We start from the raw sequence: 19,562 nt of genomic DNA, 5'->3' as shown, positions 1-19,562 counted from the left end.
TTTAAAATATTATTACACATGGAAGGGATAAGAATGAATAGAGCTACCACATCTGTGCTGCAAAACTCCAGAGAGCCACTAGGTGGCAGCAAAGAGATTTCCTGGGTCTCTCCTGTGCCTGTCATTTTGTGGCCTTCCACCTCTGAATTAGAGTCTGGTGGCCTGTAATGAAAGTGCAAATTCTTTAAAAAAAAGAAACACCATAATTGGTTCTGTATGGCAGTTTATTACTAGCAATTAATTCAAGTTTAAGGTCGCAATGGAAAAAGACGCTCTGGAGCAATATAGTAAACAAGTTAACTGTAAGCAATCATTTCATTTCTTTTTCTTATGTACCATTTACACAACTCAGAAAGTAAGCAATAGCTTTGCCTGAGACTACCATTCAAGAAGAAGTAGGAGGTAAATGTATTTTAGGAAGTGGGACAATATAAGGTTTCAGAAATATAACTGCAATGTTGATCATCAAGTTTATGTATATCCTATCAGGCTACCTAAACAATCCATGGGCAATCACAGTAAAATATGCAAAAAAAACCCTGCAAAATAAAGTCTGTAAAATATATTTATTTGCAAATCTTTCGTCCCATCTAAAAATGTAATTAAGTTGTTGAACTGCAAATACACTGATCTAGATTCAGGTCTACATTCTATGAAGATCAGTGGGTGCCTTTAGGCTAATCACATTATGTCAGACGATCTAACTCACAAGGTGGTATAGATCCAATTACCCATCCCTGCAACCACTTTGAATTCCAAGGTGAAAGATGGAATCTACAGTAGATGTAATGAATCCAGGGAATAGGTTTACCTTCCTGGCAGTGAACTGTACAGAGTAGAACTGAGTAAACATGCATAGAGTAGCACAGTTAATTACACCTTGACTCCGATAATTCTCCAGTAGATTACAGGGCTCAAATGACTATCACTGACGATGGGATAGGAAAGAATCAGAATGTTTATTGTTTCATCTGGAAAAAAAATTACAACACATGCCTTATAACCTAAATCTTTCTACTTTTTTCATATAAGTATATAAGTATAATCATATTCCTTTTTCATAACAGAAACATTTTGCAAAGTGAATGCAGTCATGGTTATATATGATTGCAACTATCATATGCCTACCCAGTCATTTAAATCTTCCATTATGCATCAATTTTGTTATTATTGATAGCTTATTCTTTTCTTCTTAAAAAGAGCTTTTGTTGCTATTATATGCTGAGGATGGTTTCTAATTCATCTGGCAGAAGTAAATCTTTCGAGTTTCTGTTTATAGAAATTCCACTGTTCATATTTGGATGCTAAGTGATACTTTTGTGGTATAGCAAGGAACAATCTCTGTAAAGACAAAGCATAAATATATCATATTTTGGTCATTTTGTGGCTAGCATAACTTTTTGAAAACAATTAGGCAGATATTAAACCCATCTTTCTGATATAGCTGAAAGAATCCATTCTCTTTTGTTCAAAACTAATATTCATATTATAAATTGTTTCACTGAAAAGCATGTACCATTTTAAATAGAAAAATTCCATTATCTTTAATACTATTCTTTCTAGAAATACAACTGGTGTTCATAGGGAATAATGTGGGGAACAAAAGGGAGATGCTTCTGAGTCTCTAATGGGTTAATGGAATTCAGAATAATCTAGTATAAGATAGATCAGAAATACATGCAACAAGGGACCATGCAAGAAAATGTTTAAAAAGGCCCCAGGGGAGATATATAACACTCCATCTATAAAATATCCAATTAATTCCCAGAACCCACCCCAATTGTTTTTAATAAATTAATGAACATCCCAATCTTGTGAGATCGTCAAACCTTTTGAAATTTCAGCATTTTTGCATCTGAAATAATTCCCAGATCCTGGCTTGGAATAAAGTATGAGAAATGCATCAAAATAGGCTCTAAGTATGATTCAGTTTGCTAAGGCCCAAGCCATCTTCTGCTCTTTCCTGCACACCAGGCAAGTTCCCACACTGTCTTCAAATAAGCCTCTCTGCTACTCATGTTTTATTGGTCTCTCCTGGAGGTCAGGAAGCTGACAAAATGATTTTGTTCACAGGTATTGACTTCCAGTCACAAGGCAATTCTACTTTTGCTGCCAATGGACTAAATAGGGCTCTGTCTCTGCTATACTGTAGTTTTCTTTTTGCTTTCCGTTCCATTTCCCGTACCTGTTGAATTCAAGATTGGGATTTATAATATGAACCAATTATTGGTACATGAGAGAGAGAGAAAAATGTTTGCAGTGGACCAATCCAGAGCAGGTAGGCTGTTTGTCTACGCCTACGGGATCCTTGGTGCTCTCTGAGCTTGGATGTTTTTTGCAGACATTTCATTACCCAACTAGGTAACATCATCAGTGTTAGAAGAGAGGGGAGTTTGTTCTTATTTTACAGTATATACTAGTGGCTTGCCCTATCATTGTTGGTGGTGGTGTTCTTGGTGCTTCCTTCATTGGGCTGTTGCTTACTGTTTGTCTGAGTTGCTAGTTCCTTGATTGGGTATTGTCTACTTCTTGGTTGTGGGTCTAGAATTAATCTTGGTGTCAATCTCTGCTTATCTGTGTGTTGATTGCTGACAAAAAGATGTTTTGGTCCTATTTCCTTTTTAGCTTTTTGATTATCTATTTTGAATGGTATGTAGATGTTGTTTATCCGTATGTGCCTGTTGGTGGCTGATTTGTCTGAGTGCCAGGCTTCCAGGAATTCTCTAGCATTTTTGGACTTTAATCTATCTAAATGCTCAATACATGAAGTTAAGCATCTTCAACAAACCTCAATCAAGAGAAAATGTATCACTCCTATGTAACTTTAATTTCCAAAGTTTTCAAATCAAAACAGGTATGCATGATACACAGCCTAGTCAGGCTGAATACCAGCTTCTCGTCTGGGAAATTTCAGAAATATATTATGAGGAAATTATAATCTTGATTACATGTATACTGAAATGTACTCCAACAAGACGGAAAATGGCACAATGAGCTTTAATTACTAAGAACTTAAATTTAGGTTGGATTTTAGGGAAAGCTTCTTATCCACATAAGCGATTAAATAATGACAGCTTTGGATGAAGAACCTATTGCCCAAAGAATGTGACTACATCCTAAATATCCATTGTCATAAATAATATTTTCCCATGTTTATGTCTCATTTATATGATCACTGTGGTCTTCTTGGCTTGTCTGCCTACATCACTTGCCTGGCAAGTGGGCAGGCATATAAATTAAATCAAGATGTTTAGAAACAGTGTCTATTAGGTACTTCTCTCTCCCTCATTCTCTTCCCAAATGGCAGAGCAAGCAGCAACCCTTTTCTGGACCCAAAGCAGGAGGGGAAACTACAACAGCCCCAGAAAGGCTCCTGTATTGTTCTTCTCATTGGAAAGGCTAAAGTAGGAATGGACTGACTTTTTCATGTGGGGGACACACAAGTGCAGGTGGTGATCGGCAGAGCTAGTGTCAGAAATACAGGTAGTCCTCAACTTATGCCCAAAACCTACGTTGCTAAGTGAGAAAATTGTTAAGTGAGCTTTGCCCCATTTTACAACATTTCTTGCCACATTTGTTAAGTAAATCACTGCAGTTGTTAAGTTAGTAATACAGTCGTTAAGTGAATCTGGTTTCCCCATTGACTTTGCTGGTCAGAAAGTTGCAAAAGGTAATCATATGACTCCGGGACACTGCAACCGTCATAAACATGAGTCATTTTTCAAGCATCCAAATGTAAATCACGTGATCATGGGGATGCTACAATGGTCATATCTGTGAAAAATGGTCACTTTGAACAGTGACTGTTGTGAACCGTTGTAAGGTGAAGATTACCTGAAGACAAAATTAACAAATGGTACCACTGTATAATATCCCTTTGCTCTGAGCCACTCCATTCCCCTCTCTCTCTTTTGTCCCATTTCTATTCTCCATTCTTTTCTTCTCTCTGTTTTATTACAGTCCATACCTTCCTCTCCATCTTATCCTTTTTCCATTTCATCCCACTGAAATCAACCCAGAGGCTACATGACATGAAAGTTCCTCCCTTACTCAAGTTAAGCAACTGATGCCATTGGTTGAGGCATACACCTGTGCATGCCACGTTTCAGTGTCTTGTTATTAGATGGTTTTACATATTATACAAATCCCTGGTTTATTGAATTAACTGTGGTAAGATGAATGTTTATAACATACTAAACCACAATTTACTGGCCTCAGTATCTCTGATCACTTAACACTGATCACTTAACAAGTTTTGCTAAAATCAATTAAGCATAAAGCAAACTGAAACAGGGTTAGGGTCATACCATCACTTTGTAATCCATTTGTCAGCTCCTTCCCTCAATAGCTCCCAGCTGGAGTAAATATTTACTTTCATGTTGTGTAATATATAGCCTATTTGCTCTAAAAATGACACTGATTGGTAAGCACTTATGGCACAGTTTGACTAAATGGGAATAAAAACAAATATCTTAACATTTGTGGTTTAGACAGCTTCTGACAAAACAAATGTACATCAAGAAAACATTCTGATTCAAAGATTAATAGACTAAAGAAAGTTAGGATGATACAAAATCAACTATTGTAAACAGGGGGAAATCTCATCTCCTAGAAGAAACGTGCTTCTTCTGGATAAACACAAGTTTGAGATTGTCCATAAACTAGTCTGAACAAAAAGCTATCACTGTCCATTTCCTTAATGAATGTTTAAGAAAGTATTACTGGCATCAGTTTTTGGGCCTGACTCCAAGAAGACCTAAGGCTACCCCTAACCCTAAGCATAATTTAATTTTCATTGGCAATGGAATTTTTGCATGCATTTTACAATGATCCAGAAGTAAGACTGAACGATCAACTATCATCATCACTTTTCTTAGAGAACCTCTTAGAATCTATCCATGACATCATTTTTAGCCCTGACTCCACGAAAACCTATCCCTAAACCTAACACCATTTTCATTTTCTTTTGCAAAAGGATTTCATGATCCACAAAAAAGTCCCAATGAGAAGCTATAATTATCAATATCCTTAAAGAACCACTAAGAACTTATACTTTCCAGAAGTTTTGGGGCTAGACTCCAAGTGAATCGAACCATAACCCTAACCCACTTTTAATTTTCATTGAAAATGGGATTTTCGCATGTATTTTACTGTGGTCCACAAACAACTCCAAATGAAAAGTTACATCTTCGCTTTCCTTAGAGAAATTTTAAGAATCCATCCCTGACATCAGGTTTTTGCCCTGACTCCAAGGAGACCTAACCTTAACCCTAACCCTATCCCTAACCCAAGCCTAGTTTTCAATTTCCATTTGCAATAGGATTTTCCCAATGGAAATTAAACTAGAGTTGGAATTTTTCCATGTATTATACTGCGGTCCATAAACCAGTCTGAATGAAAAGCTTTCATGTTCACTTTCTTAGAGTACATTAAAGAATCTATTCCTGACATCAGTTTTCAACCCTGATTCTAAGGAGACTAATTCTAATCCTAACCATAACCCAACCATAGTTTCATTTTCATTGGCAATGGAATTTTCTCATGTATTTTCCATAAACAAGTCCAAAAGAAAAGGTTTAATTGATGCTTTTCTTACAGAACCACTGTAAATCTATCCCTGACATTAGTTTTCAGCCCAGACTCCAAAGAGACTTTATCCTAACTCTACACCTATACCTAATCCAACCTAGTTTAATTTTCATTGGCAATGGGATTTCCCCATGTATTATAAAGTGGTACACAAATTAATCCAAACGAAAAGCTTTCAGCTCCTTTTTCCTTAGAGAACTTTAAAGAATCTATTCCTAACATTAATTTTTGACCCTGACTTTAAGGGGACCTAACCCTAATCCTAACCCTAATTCTAACCCAACCATAGTTTCATTATCATTGGCAATAGAATTCTCCCATGTATTTTCTATTAAAAAGTCCGAATGAAAAGCTTTAACTAATGTTTTCTTTGCCAATCTATCCCTGACCTTAGTTTTCAGCCCTGACTCCAAGGAGGCCTCACTCTAACTGTAACTCTATCCGTAACCTAACCCTAGTTTAGTTTTCTTTTGCAATGGGATTTTCCAATGTATTTTATTGTAATACATATACAAATCTGAACGAAAAGCTTTAACTTTCACTTGCCTTAGAGAACCACTTAGAGTCTATCCCTGGCATCACTTTTCGGCCCTGACTCCAAGAAGATCTAAGCCTAATTCTCACATTATCACCTTAGTTTAATTTTGTTTGCCAATAGAATTTCTCATGAATTTTACTGTGGTCCATAAACTAGTCTAAACAAGCAGCTTCCTGGTAGAATCTCTAAGAATCTATCCTTGACATCAGTTTCTGTCCCTGATCCAAGGAGACCTAATCCTAATCCTAAACCTAATCATATCCTTAACGAAAGTAAATGTATTTTACTGTGGTAAATAAACAACTCTGAACAAAAAGCTGTCACCGTCGCTGTCCTTAGAGAACTTCTAAGAATCTATCGCTGATATCTGTTTTCAGTTCTGATTCCAAGGAAACATAACCCTAATCCTAATCCTAACTCTAACACTAATTCTAACCATAACCATAACCATAACCTAAATTCATTTTCATTTGCAAAGTGATTTTCCATGTACTTTAATGGGGTCCACAAATGTATAACAATTTATTGTTCTGCCCTGACTCCAAGGAGACCTAACTCTCACCCTAATGGTAACCCTACTTTAATTTTCATTGGTAGTGGGGGGGGGGTTCCCATGCTTTCTACTGAAATTTTAGCAATCAATGAAGATAGGCAGATGTTGAACTTATTCCCCGTGCTTAGATATACAGTAACTGTGAATATTGTTTGATACATGCATCAATTTTCTATAATAAATAACACTGGGCAGACAAAAATGTCAGAAGTTGAGATGTTACATATTAGTTTTCCATCTTCCTCATTTATCATGCATCAATAGTCCATTCTATCTAAAGGATACTTCAGTTTTGTTAAATCTGCACTTCTGATTTCAAAAGAAACCTGGCACATATAAATTACCTGTGGAGTGCTTTCTAGACACATTTCCATGAATGAAAAATCTTAACCTCTTTAACTTTCTAGGTGTCATTCTGCTATTAAAGGCAGAAAGGAAAGGAAAGGAGCAACTTTTTATTTTTGATTACATGGTTTAAAAGAAGACAACGGGCAGAGAGAAGGGCAAAAGTAAACCTTGGAAACCATCACTTCTGTGAAGTTGCTTTAATATTCATTCTGTAATTGTTGGCAGATATAGAAATAAAATGGTCTGCCAGGAATTAAGCAAGAGGTTAACATTTGCTTTGCTATAAAGGAACATGCTAGATGCTAGAGAGAAAAAGGAAACCTTCTAAAATTGCCCTCACATTCCTTTTTTGAGATGCTGTGTGCACCTTTCTATCCTAACAGTTAGAAACTAGCTCTCTTTTTAAAAATAGAAACACTGACATTACTAATTGACTTCCAATGCAATTATTTTATTTCTTCACTTTTAGTAGAGGCTGAAATGTCTATAGTGCTGTACTTGACAGATTCCTCAATTTAGCAGACAGCTGGATTGAGGGTATGTATTCTCCCTGCCCATAATGCTTAGTTTTCTCTACCAAATTCCAGGTTCCATATGAAATCCTTTACATGGAACCAACAGGCATATACAATTCAGTATTTTCCAAATGTGTCCAGAAAAATCAGTTAGAATGAAAATAAAGTTAGTTTGGGAGTTTCATTTAGATCAGGGGTCTTCAAATTTGGCCCTTTTATGACTTGTGGACTTCAACTCCCAGAATTCCTCAGTCAGCCCCGCTGGCTGAGGAATTCTGGGAGTTGAAGTCCACAAGTCATAAACGGGCCAAGTTTGAAGACCCCTGATTTAGATGCATCCATACCTCTGTCTTGTATATCTGTAATATAGGCTTTCATAAATTCTTTTTCAAACAGCTCACGGTCTCGGTCACTTTCTGTCATTTCTTGAATCTCCTGGAATGAGGTTGTTTCAAGAGGGTTATCCTTCAGGCTTATAAATCTGCAAGGTGATAACATATTACCATGAAAAGGTTATATAATGCTTCTTATCGTGAGCAGATTGTTACTTGCTATACCCAAATGATTTCTAGCCCTACAAATTTTCTGTTCTTCCTACTTTGTCACAGAGCAAAGTCAATTTGTCTATGAACAAAACTTTGCTACAATGTTCATTATCTATTAGAAATATTAATTAAGAAGTGTCCTTCCTAGAAGCAAGCATAGGAAATACTAAACATGTAAGCTTAATTATTCAATCAAAAAGTATCCCCATGTGTCTTGGTGACTGAAGCTGCTAATGTCACATCATAGTCATTGAATATTAATTTGTATGGCATTTTTTAAAACAAACAAATACACATAAACACACACACAAACAAACAATTGCCCGACTTATAGCAGGAGATTAGGAGCAATGTAATGCCCAGAATCTCATTTGTGTATTGTTAACAAAGAATTCTGATCCTCCTTATCCAGTTTTGTGGAATATTTATTCCTAATTATTCTTCTGAGAACAGGACTGTTTTCAGAGGCAGAGGCCTTGGAGTTTATGTCAGTATGGACCAAGTGGTCTTTTATCTGGGAAAAATTGATTATGCAATTCACACAGAGGTTACTTTATGCATTTATGATGTATAATTGCACTCCAAACCATAAATGCAAATAATTGCTGTTACATGCTAAATGTTTCTCTTAGCCTACCTCCTTCCTGATTATGACATAGCTGCTACATTTGATATTGTGCTGCCTATTCTGAAATTAAGAACCAAGACAATAACTGGAGTGATCAACAAGCCACCGCAGCCCATATATTTATTATAATATGTTTAAGATGTGTGGCATTAACTAATTAAATTACTGTATTCTCTCATGTTATGCATGGATAGACTCTCAACTTTGTCTGTAGAATCATGTTACTTGATGTCTTTTACTTAAGAGCCACCCATTCAGAATCCAAACAAATAGCAAGACAAAATGCAAAGGAAGAAAATGTGTCTGAATGTAACTGACTTACTTTAAGCCGGTGGAAGAGTCACAGATGGCTGTGGGCATCTGAACCAAATCATTACTACTCACAACCAATAAACTGAGTTTTGGCAAGTTGACCAAGGCTTGTGGAAGGTAGGTCAGTTTGTTCTTCTGCAGAAGAAGAGTTTGTAACTTCTCTAGCCTTAGAAAATTAACAAAATAGCAAAATTAAATGTGCATTATAGAGGGGCTGACAATTTTCTATCGCATATATATATAAGGTGTGAAAAGTGTCATTTGTTTGATATTCTCTTCTAGCTTAGGTTAAAAGGCAGAATGGCTGTTTGATTTCACATTGATGGCAGCAGAAAGATTGCTGACATGCAATTTTTTGAAAAGCAGAGATAATGGACACTATTACATGGCCTTTCAAGCCATTATGCCTGCAGGGTTTCCAATTCATGCAAAACATATGCACAACTATTTATATGGCACATAGGAGAATATGCTACATGAAACCCAGCATGTACAAACAGTAAATCACACAAAAAAACTGTTTTTATAGTTCCATTGCCTTTTGTTTTGGACTTCTGTAATAAATATGAAATTAAAATGGAGTGAATGAAGCACTCCAATGAAGCATAAGTTTTAATTAAAAACTTATGAATGTCAGTTTATCTACTCATTTCTTTCTGGGTTGCAAAGGTGGGATTGTGGCAAACAAATCGGATTCGTGCTGTTTTCTCACACTTATCAAAGGAAATTTGACAAATTTTCAAGTTTAAAAGTGTGCTTAGATACTGCTGTGAGAGATGGGAAAGTGTGTGTGCACGCAATCACAGTACAGTTGCTTTAAATCTGAAAATATATTGGAGAGAGCTGACTTCTGAATCCTATGGGCATATAATGTTATCAACACAGTCCTTTGGTTGGCTTCTATACCTTAATGTTTCAAAAACATAACTTGAGTTGTGAGTAAATTGCAGAATTCTACTGTGTCTGACTAAGGACATTTCCACCCCATTTTCCTTCAGGACCAGTTCCAGACCTGATTGATCTTGCGGCCTCTGTTTTTAGAAGCTCAGACAATTTACTTCCGAGTTTGCCCTAGTTTATTGGAAACTGCTGTAAAGTTGGTATTTTTTTTTCTTTTGACAGATATAGATCTACCAATTTTGTACTCTATTTTCCAGGGACTCATCTTGGATCCTGTTCCAAACCTCAAGACGGTGTTATTCTCTCTGTGTGTGCCCCTGTCCTTCTAGGTCAGGGCTTTTCAACCAGTGGTACGGGTACCACCTGTGGTACATTGGCACCTGGCAGGTGGTACATGACCATCCTAGAAAAGTAGCGGGGGAAGGGAATGAGCTGAACCAGTGGCAGCACTGCACAAGCCTGAGCGAGAGATGGCTGGAGCTGCAGGATTGTCAGGGCTCAGCGGAAGCATCAGGATCAGTGCCGCTTTCCAACTGATCGGCGCTTCTTCAGGACTGTTAGGGCTCAGCGGAAGTGCCAGGATCAGCGCCAGGCTCCAGCTAAAGCTCAGTGCTGATCCTGGCGCTTCTGCTGAGCCCTGAAGAAGCACCAATCAGCTGGAAAGCAGCACTGATCCTAGTGCTTCTGCTGATCCCAGAAGAAGCGCCGATCAGCTGGAATGTTGTAGCATCTGCAGGGTCTTGTGATTTACATTCATATTCTTGGCAACTGATTCATATTTATGATGGTCACAGTGTCCCAGGGTCATGTGAAGTAACCAAAACCTGTTGCAACCACCCAGCAGGCAAAGGTAATAAAAACCAAACACCCCCCACCCCACCCCCACTGCCAATCCTCAACAGAAATGCTCACAACAATGAAAACCTCGATCAGGAGGAAGAGCGCCACCAGGTGGGCAGGCAGATGTCTTGCTCGGCTGTGGCTTGGGGGGCACTTTTTTCAGTGCCATTGTAACTTCGAACAGTCACTAAGCGAACTGTTGTAAGTCGAGGACTACCTATACTTTATCACTTTTTCCCTTTTTTTTTTTTTTGGTCATCAAATTTTTGACACCTTTCTAGGCGACTGGTGGTACTCAGATATTGCCATATCCTAAAAGTGGTACAATAGGTGAAAAGATTGAAAAGCCCTGTTCTAGGTGAACCTCTAAGATGAAGGAAAGTAAGCCTAACATATATGGTCTGCAAAAATCCAAATGGCCACAACATAAATTAAGGTTTTCTGAATCTACCTGTTGCCATCTACCAATCAGCTGGATTTCTGCAGCCTACACTTTGTTTCTTTGTTTGTTTGTTTATGAAGGGTCCTTGATACTCTCTGCTCTTGATGGTTTTCTTGCAAATGTTTCATTATCCAAACTAGGTAACATCATCGGTGCTACTAAGGATTGTGGTTTGCTCTCAGTTTATATTCTAGTGACTTGCCCTGTCAGTGTTGGTAGGAGTGGTTTTGGAGGTACTTGGCTTGAGCTGTTTATTGATTGTTTGTTTTGCAGTTCTTTGTTTGAGGTATTGTTTACTTGATTCTTGGTCTGATATTAAACTTGGAGTTAATCTATGCTCATCTGGGTGCTAATTGCTGGTGGGGAGGTGTGAAGGATACCAGTAATCCCTCATTTCAACCCTGAGCTACAGATATTCTCCTTTATTCATTATTTATAAAATGTATTGACCATCCATCTTACCACAGGTAGCTCTGAACAGCTTACTATCATAACATTGTGTATGTATATGTATTAAAACATAATTAAATTAATACGAGCAAATGCCATTAGCCAATTACAGATGGGGAGGACATGGCAGGGATGCTCGATCAGCCACCTCCACTGTGATGCTCCCCCATTGGGGCCCCAAACTAACTGGCAGGACCAGATTGTTGGCCTCTTACAAAAGGTCAGGAGGGTTGGGGGGGCGCAAGATGTTCCAGAGGGCAGGTGCATCAGCAGAGAAGGCTCTTCTCCTGGACCCCAAAGCTAGATTTATTCTCCACCCTGTTAGAAGAGCACCATCCTGTTCTCTGAACATCTCTTTATGCATTGGCTAAAAGTTATCTTTGCTATTCCATATCAAACAATCATAGCAATGTGTAGCCAGGGCCATCTGTACTGGGAAACACATCTGATTGAAAAATTGCTAGGATTTCAGTACAGAATCTCATAGGGACATTGAGCAACAACACTGATTGGTTTGTGATATTATCTGGGTATATTCTTAGCAATTGAGGATGGGAGAAGTGAAGATTATAGTGGATCAGTTTCAGATTGCTTTGTAAGAGGAGACAAGGAAGCCCTGTCTTCAACAGTGTTGTAAACTCGGCGCTTTGTGACTCTAGCATAAATGAGCTTGACAGTTTTCCAATCACATATAAGTGTTGACAAAATAGCCAGGCAATGCTTTATTTGCTAAAACCAACCGTCACTGCAAAAACCATATAAAAATCTACCTGTCTATGTCTTGTGGGAGATCTCTCAGACCGTTGTTACTTATATCAAGCCACTGCAGATTTGACATCCGGAGTACACATATTGGGATTGAAAAGAATTTGTTTGTTGATACATCTACAAAACTCACTTGTTTCAAATTGCTTAGCTGTAAAGAAACAGTATGTTATTCAATAAACACTCGAGTGAGGAAATAGACTACAATTATAGTTGATATTTTACGGTCAATTGCGCTATGTTGCATATTTGCCATAAGGCTACATTCCATTATTTTCAAAATGAGGCCATGTTCAGAATCAAACGTTTTCAGTGTTTTCTATTTCTTGCATGCAATGTACATCTTCCCTCAGGGAAGTTCCTTGTTTAATAGACTATTGCATTTTATCTGACTGAAACAACAATATTTTACATATTGGTATTCACAGCAGTTCCTATTGAACAGGATTTTGAATAACACAACTCTATAATTATGCCATGTCTGGGTTTTAAACTAGGTTTATGTCTCCTAAATTACCTCTCAGTAATTGGCAAATGGTTCAATTACTTTAATTTTAAAAAAAATAATACAAATAAGTTGCTTTCTTTCTGGGGGCATCCACAGGCTATGACCACAAATGTTGAAATAGTGACCATGATAGTATGACTGAAGCATCGCCTCTTTTTATGTCTGCGACATAAGGCACAGAGAGAGCTTCAATTTCACCCTCATGGCAGCCAACTTGACTTTTTTGACCATACATTGTAAACATCCTTGCTTCGTCCTCATGGTGTGTACCACCTAAAGAAAAGACAAGGTGGCAATCTCATTCTCTATATAGAAATTGATGAGACCTGACAGTTGAATCTCTTACAGATCATCTAAGGATAGCAAGCAACGGCATTGCCAGGTAAGGCTCAAGACAGACAAAATGGTAAGTGTGGTATTGCGATTAAAGCCCTGATCCTTTGTAACTGTGTGTAACATCAATGAACATAGATTTAGATGCTTCAACAGCAATCTTGGTAATTTTGACCCTTGCAGATATTTTTGGCAGTCAAATAATTTGAAGGTATCAGGTAAGCTGAATACCTAAGAGATGTTCAGAAATTTTTGTCCTCCAACATCAGGGAACCACCTGGGGCCTTAAGAAGAATAGGGTTGGGTGAGATTATACTTTCTTTCTGACTCATGTTCACACATACATAATAAATCCATCTCATTGCTTCATAGCAGATCAGATCGTGTCACATCCACTTTCACATATGGAGGAGAAAGATAAAGTTAGGTAATAACTGCAAAAATCTGATAATGACATGGCACCCAAATAAATATTTCATTTGCAATTTCTCCAAACCCAGTAAAGTGAGGCTCAGGAAATACTGCTATTATTATATTCTTGTAAGTTTGAAAAACACAAATTCTAAACCACCCCTGGTTGTACTTCTTGTATCTCAAGAATAGTGATACTTGGTGGTGGTGTCCACAGGGGGAATCAAATTCTGCAAGATGGCTGCACACTGTCATAATCAAAGCCCTGTGTCTTTTGTCACACACATGGGACTTCAATTGCAACGTTATGTCTGCCATCTTGCGGATAATTTCTGTGGTCACCCCTAGCAAACATTTTTATGGCTAAATCATGTCTATTTTTTATTTGTTCTTTAAAGATTAGCTGAAAGGCAGATATAATGTAAATATAATTTTTGGTTGAATAATAATGGTGGCGCAGTAGTTAGAATGCAGTATTGCAGGCTAATTCAGTTCACTGCCAGGAGTTTGATCATCACCAGATCAAGTTTGACTCAGCCTTCCAAAGTCAGTAAAATGAGGACCCAGATTATTGGGGCCAATATGCTGACTCTGTAAACCACTTAGAGAGGGCTGTAAAGCACTAAAACACTATAAGTCTAAGTGCTATTGCTACTGAATAGTATTTTCTTGTAGTGAAAACTGACCCAGACTTGCTTACTCCAAACATACAGTTTGCCCTAGGTTTCTCACCTTTAGTTGAGGCTAGGGTTTTATAAGGATTCTAAATCTTTATTTGAAATATCAGCAGTGAGGAGGTTTAATGAGAAAATATAAACACTGTGTACCACCCAAAACTGTACCTCTTCCGATAGACTGGGTGATTCCCTACTGGGGATTCATAATCATTATCTTTAATCAATTAGCTTAAAGGTATGATGGTAACAGGTGACAATTCTAAATGAGAAGCCATGCACATCCCATCATAAACGCTGAGGCACTCCAAATCATACATTCAATAGTCCTTTAAAAGATAACATAGAGAAGAAATGTTATATGACTAAGAAGCTGCTAACTGGGTTTAGAAATAAATATTTGAAAGAAAGGTCTCACAGCAGTAGCACCATTTTATTATTACTATAAAAATGATTTATGGCAGTACACTAAATACTTTTGCCTGAATAACAGCTTTCCAAAGCATGTCTTTTAAAAAAAAACTATATTATTGCTGGATTTAAAATTAATTATCCAATCCAGAATAGATATTAAAGGAAATGGTGTTTTTATTCTTACGCAAACAAAATAATCTCCATTGTAAAAAATGTATGAAACTATTTAATATATTGTTGTTAGAAGAAAGCTAAAAGTACTAACCTGTGTAATCTGGTTGATTTATTACCATGTTTCCCCAAAAATAAGACCCGGTCTTATATTTTTTTTGCCTACAAAAGAGGCACCACATCTTATTTTTGGAGGTTGTCTTACCTTAGGACCACCACAGCCAGGTCTCCCAAACCCCGACAGCTGTCATGGCACTGCTTGACTTCTTCTGCAGCCGCTTGCCGCCACTTGTGACTGGACACCATGTGGTGAATTGCACCATTGCCACTGCTCGCTGCAGGACTTTGGGCCGCTTCTACTGCTAGCGGCAAGAAGCCACACAGCACTTTGGGCTAGTTCCACTGCTCGCATAGCACTTTGGGCCACTTCTGCTGCTTGTGGCAGGAGGCCACCTTGATTCTTTGGGCCGTTTCCACTGCTCGCGGCGGGAGCAGCGGAAACGGCCTGAAGTGCCACGTGGCCTCCTGCCGCAAGCAGCAGAAATGGCCCAAAGCGCTCTGCGAGCAGCAGAAGCAGCCTGAAGTGCTGTGTGAGCAGTGGAAGTGGCCCAAAGCACCATGCTGTGTCCTGCCGCGAGCAGCAGCAATGGTGCAATGCGCCACATGGCGTCTGGCTACAAGTGGCAGCAAGCGGCCGCAGAAGTCAAGCAGCAGTACAATAGGTGTCAGGGTGTTGGAGGCCTGGCTGTGGTGGTCCTATTGGCAGGATACGTGGGTGTGGAGCTCATGGGGCAGTTTCACCCCCCTTCCCCTGCCCTAACTTGATTTTTAGGGGTGTGTCTTTTCCCAAAAGTAGGGCTTAGTTTGGGGGTAGGGCTTATATTAGGCCCATTCCCAAAAATCAAGCTAGGGCTTACTATCGGGCTGAGTCTTACTTTCGGGGAAACACGGTAGTAGCATGTGGAGCCTAAAACCTGTCTTCCAAGCTTTAAAAGGCAACATGGCCATAGCTGAGGGTCAGCTGAACTAACTCCAACTGGCTAGATGATTTGACATTAGCCATTCAGCTTCTGACTCAAAGAGGGGAATTGAAATAAAAATGCTGATATATGTATGACTTTAGCCAGGAGAATCTTTGTCTGCAATGTGACTTCTCTACCTCTTCTATCTTCTCTGCCACTTTGACATTTGTCTTCAGGTATATTTTGACTACCACAGTGATTTTGAAGAAAGAACCTCAGTCATTAAATCCCAACAGCTTTCTCCTGGCAGAAGAAAAATGTTGGTGGTAGAGAGCAATTTCTACCAACAGGAGTGATTTATTCTGGTCCAATCCACTCAGTTGTGGATTGACCAATTTTCTTGGCACATCTTGGCATCAGGATTGTTCCAGAATACTGTAACAGTAACACATCAATTGTGTAAAAGCCATTTAAATTTAATGGAGTATATTCCAAGTAAATGATTATAAAACTGTAGCTTCAGAGGACGTTTTTGCCCCCAATTAATTGACAATAATCCTCTAAGATCATGTAGTGTTGGGCCCATGTTTAGTCAAAATATACTTTTTAATATATAATTTTTATTTTAAATTTTTGATTATAATAGTAAAAACATATAAACTTCAAGAGGAAGAAAAAATAAAATATGCAAGAAAAAAGGAGAAAATGAGAATATAATAAAGAAAAAAGAAATATATAAAGAAGTAACTTCCAGCATTCATCACAGATATAAACAAATAAAGTGTCTCCACCCCCTATAGGGACAGAAACAAATTTCTCTACATCACATATCCCATTCCTTATCTACAGACAAATCTATAACACATCAACTTTTCAGTCCAAACATCAACAAAAAAAATCATGAAGGGTTGCCAGCTTTATAACAATATACTGTATCTTATTTTGGTGAAATAAATCAACTTTACATTCCTTCCTTTTATTTTTAACAGCCTTAATCTTTACTTCATTCAAATATTGCTGTAGGATTGATTTATGTCAAGTTCTTCTTTGCTCCATTGCACAAATTTCTTCAAGGCTTTTCATAAATCCCAAAAGAAAAAAATCATCCAGGTCTCTGTTTTGGTTTGTCATTTGTATTTCTCTTTTGATTTTTAAAACACCAGCCAGTTTTGTTTTGTTTTGTTTTTTGTGAATTCAATAAAGCATCCAGTCATTCTCTGGTCTTTCATTTGTAAATCAACTCATAAAAAATGTGTTTGACTTCTGTCATTTCTTCAATAATCTTTTTGGATATAGTCTATCCATAGAAGCAGACATCATTACTAACACTGATGATATTATGGCTAATAATTTCAGGCTCCGTTCTTCAAATTCTCCTTTACTATTTCTAGCATTATAGCATTTTTCATCATTTATAAGTCCCTTGTACATAAAAGCTTGTAATTTTTTCCCCCTCTGATTAGGAACTTTAGTCCTCTCTAGTTTCTAAAATCATAACATTATTTATCTTTGTTATGCCTTGCAATGATAAATAAAAATCTGCCTCCCACAAAAAAATTATAAAGAATATAATTTATAATTAATTCCATAATGACATAGTAAAAGTCAATATTTTAAATTCACCTGGAACCTCCATCCATTTATAACTTTCTTAGATCAAAAGTTCTTATGCTTCTGATAATTTTTCTTTTCCTCAAATTGAAGATGAACTCACCTGATGAAAACTGTTCAAACTTGTTCGTCAAAAGGTCTTTTATAGCTTTAAGATATTTAATAGGCAATTTCCAAAACTGATTAGGAAGTGAAGTTTGTGAACTTAGTGTTCTTTAAAAGGTTCTGCCACAGTTGTGAGCAAGATGAATAATTCCATTGTCCCCCAATGTTCAAATCTGTAAAAAAAAAAAACCACTGTCCTACCATCTCCTCATGAGGACCATCCATATGGAGTACATGTGGGTGATCTCCTATCCTCTACTTATACTGGGAGGCTTTAAGGAACAGGTCTATGTACCAGTCCTTGGTCTTTGTCCCAGTCATTGGCTCCATTTTCACAGGGCTGTCTTAAGTTTGCAATGCCTTCCCCAGAAGTCTTCTTTAGTCAAATAATTTGATTGAAATCATGACATTAAATTTAATTCCAATCTATTAAATAACATGCCTAGATTTTCACTGTAAAATTGCAACCTGTGCACATTAACAAGCTTGAATATACTGTAGTAGGTTTTGTTTTAAAGTAAACATAAGTAGGCTTCTGTTAAATGCATTTTAAAATACTGAAATAGATGGTCCCATTATAGGTTAATACATTAATATTTCATATCGCTGAGACAGAAAAAAGTTATCATTGTTCTTGCATACATTAATTAACTGTTGAATTTTCCCCCATGGAGACCAATGGGATATAAAAGGCACTAAGTAGATTCTTTTATCTTAGATAGCATTCATTATATTAAAATCAATTGAGTTTACTCTCAGGAAACAGATTAAGGATCAGAATGTTAATATCTCCAGCTCTTTGTTGACTGGGATAAAATAATGTTTTGCTTTTAAGGTAATTCTTTTTCTTGTGAGCAAACAACACCTTACAGCCAAGATATCAAATAATATTTTTTTTCTAAACTAGGCTTAACAAAAACAAATTAAACTGAATATGTCTTCTGTGATTGCATGGGATTTTCCATATACCGTAGATTTTGGAGGAGCAATTTATAACTGCTAAGCTTCTCACCCTTAACAATTTTAAGATATATCGACTTCAACTCCCAGAATTCTCCAGCCAGCATGCTGGCTGAGGTATTGTGGGAGTTAAAGTCCACACATCTTAAAGTTGCCAATGTTGCTAAATGCTGCTTGGTTGTTTTGGGAGATACTTTTAAGCTCTTACTTTAGCCGTGAGATTTACTGGTGAGCTCTCATCCCAATGCTAACCATATCTGAGACATGGCTTTCCTGAGAGCCAATGTCAACTAGTTGCTGCTGTGGATATGACAAAAGTAGAACATTATTTTGTTTACAGAATTCATTAGCAACAATGCATTTATATTTGTTAGAATTATATTTGGAAAAAACAATGCAGCTTATGCTTGTTGCCTTAGTCTGCCCAACCAACCTTCTAATTCCTATAATGCTGCATTTTAGTCTCTTTCAAAGCATGTGACATTCTGAATTCAGAACTCTATTTACATACCATCACATTGCTGTCTATTTTCCTAGTTTAATTTTCACTTAGAAAGTCTCCCTCCCCTCCCTCCCTCCCTCTCTCTCTCTCTCTCTCTCTCTCTCTCTCTCTCTCTCTCTCTCTCTCTCTCTCTCTCTCTCTCTCTCTCTCTCTCTCTCATGCATGGAAGTCCTTGATTGCAATTGAGACCAGAATTTCAGTCATAAATCAAGGCAACAATGTGACTGGATTCAATTTTACAACCATTTTTACAATGGTTGTTAAGTGAATCTCACAGTCTTCAGTCTGAATCTATTCTCCCAAACGGGCATTTTTTGCTGGAAACCACAAAACATTTTTGCAGCTTGGTGGCCCGTAACCACAAGATGTTGGAAACCAGTCATAAATCTGAGCTTGCCACCATGTTCCCAAAATGCGGTCATGTAATCGTGGGGCGGGAATAAAATGTGACATTTTACAATGGCCAGAAGTGCTTTACAGGCTGTT

The 19,562-nt window shown here is 37.5% G+C and overlaps 1 protein-coding gene across 1 annotated transcript in view; it reads right to left on the bottom strand.

The window, feature by feature from the left end:
- Nucleotides 1–322: 322 nt before the first annotated feature.
- LRRC2 (leucine rich repeat containing 2) overlaps nucleotides 323–19,562 on the bottom strand; it is a 78,587-nt gene continuing 59,347 nt past the window's right edge. Inside the window, exons 6-9 of the mRNA XM_015816955.2 lie at nucleotides 12,431–12,576; nucleotides 9,039–9,194; nucleotides 7,888–8,024; nucleotides 323–1,341 (exon numbers count right to left, since the gene is read on the bottom strand). Of these exons, the coding sequence (XP_015672441.1) occupies nucleotides 1,292–1,341; nucleotides 7,888–8,024; nucleotides 9,039–9,194; nucleotides 12,431–12,576 (489 nt within the window). The 3' untranslated portion in view covers nucleotides 323–1,291. The remainder of the gene's footprint in view (nucleotides 1,342–7,887; nucleotides 8,025–9,038; nucleotides 9,195–12,430; nucleotides 12,577–19,562) is intronic.

The sequence above is a fragment of the Protobothrops mucrosquamatus genome, unplaced genomic scaffold, assembly GCF_001527695.2.
Source record: "Protobothrops mucrosquamatus isolate PMUCROS unplaced genomic scaffold, P.Mucros_1.0 scaffold537, whole genome shotgun sequence".
NCBI classification, from domain to species: Eukaryota; Metazoa; Chordata; class Lepidosauria; order Squamata; family Viperidae; genus Protobothrops; species Protobothrops mucrosquamatus.
This window is presented reverse-complemented; position numbering and strand designations above follow the sequence as displayed.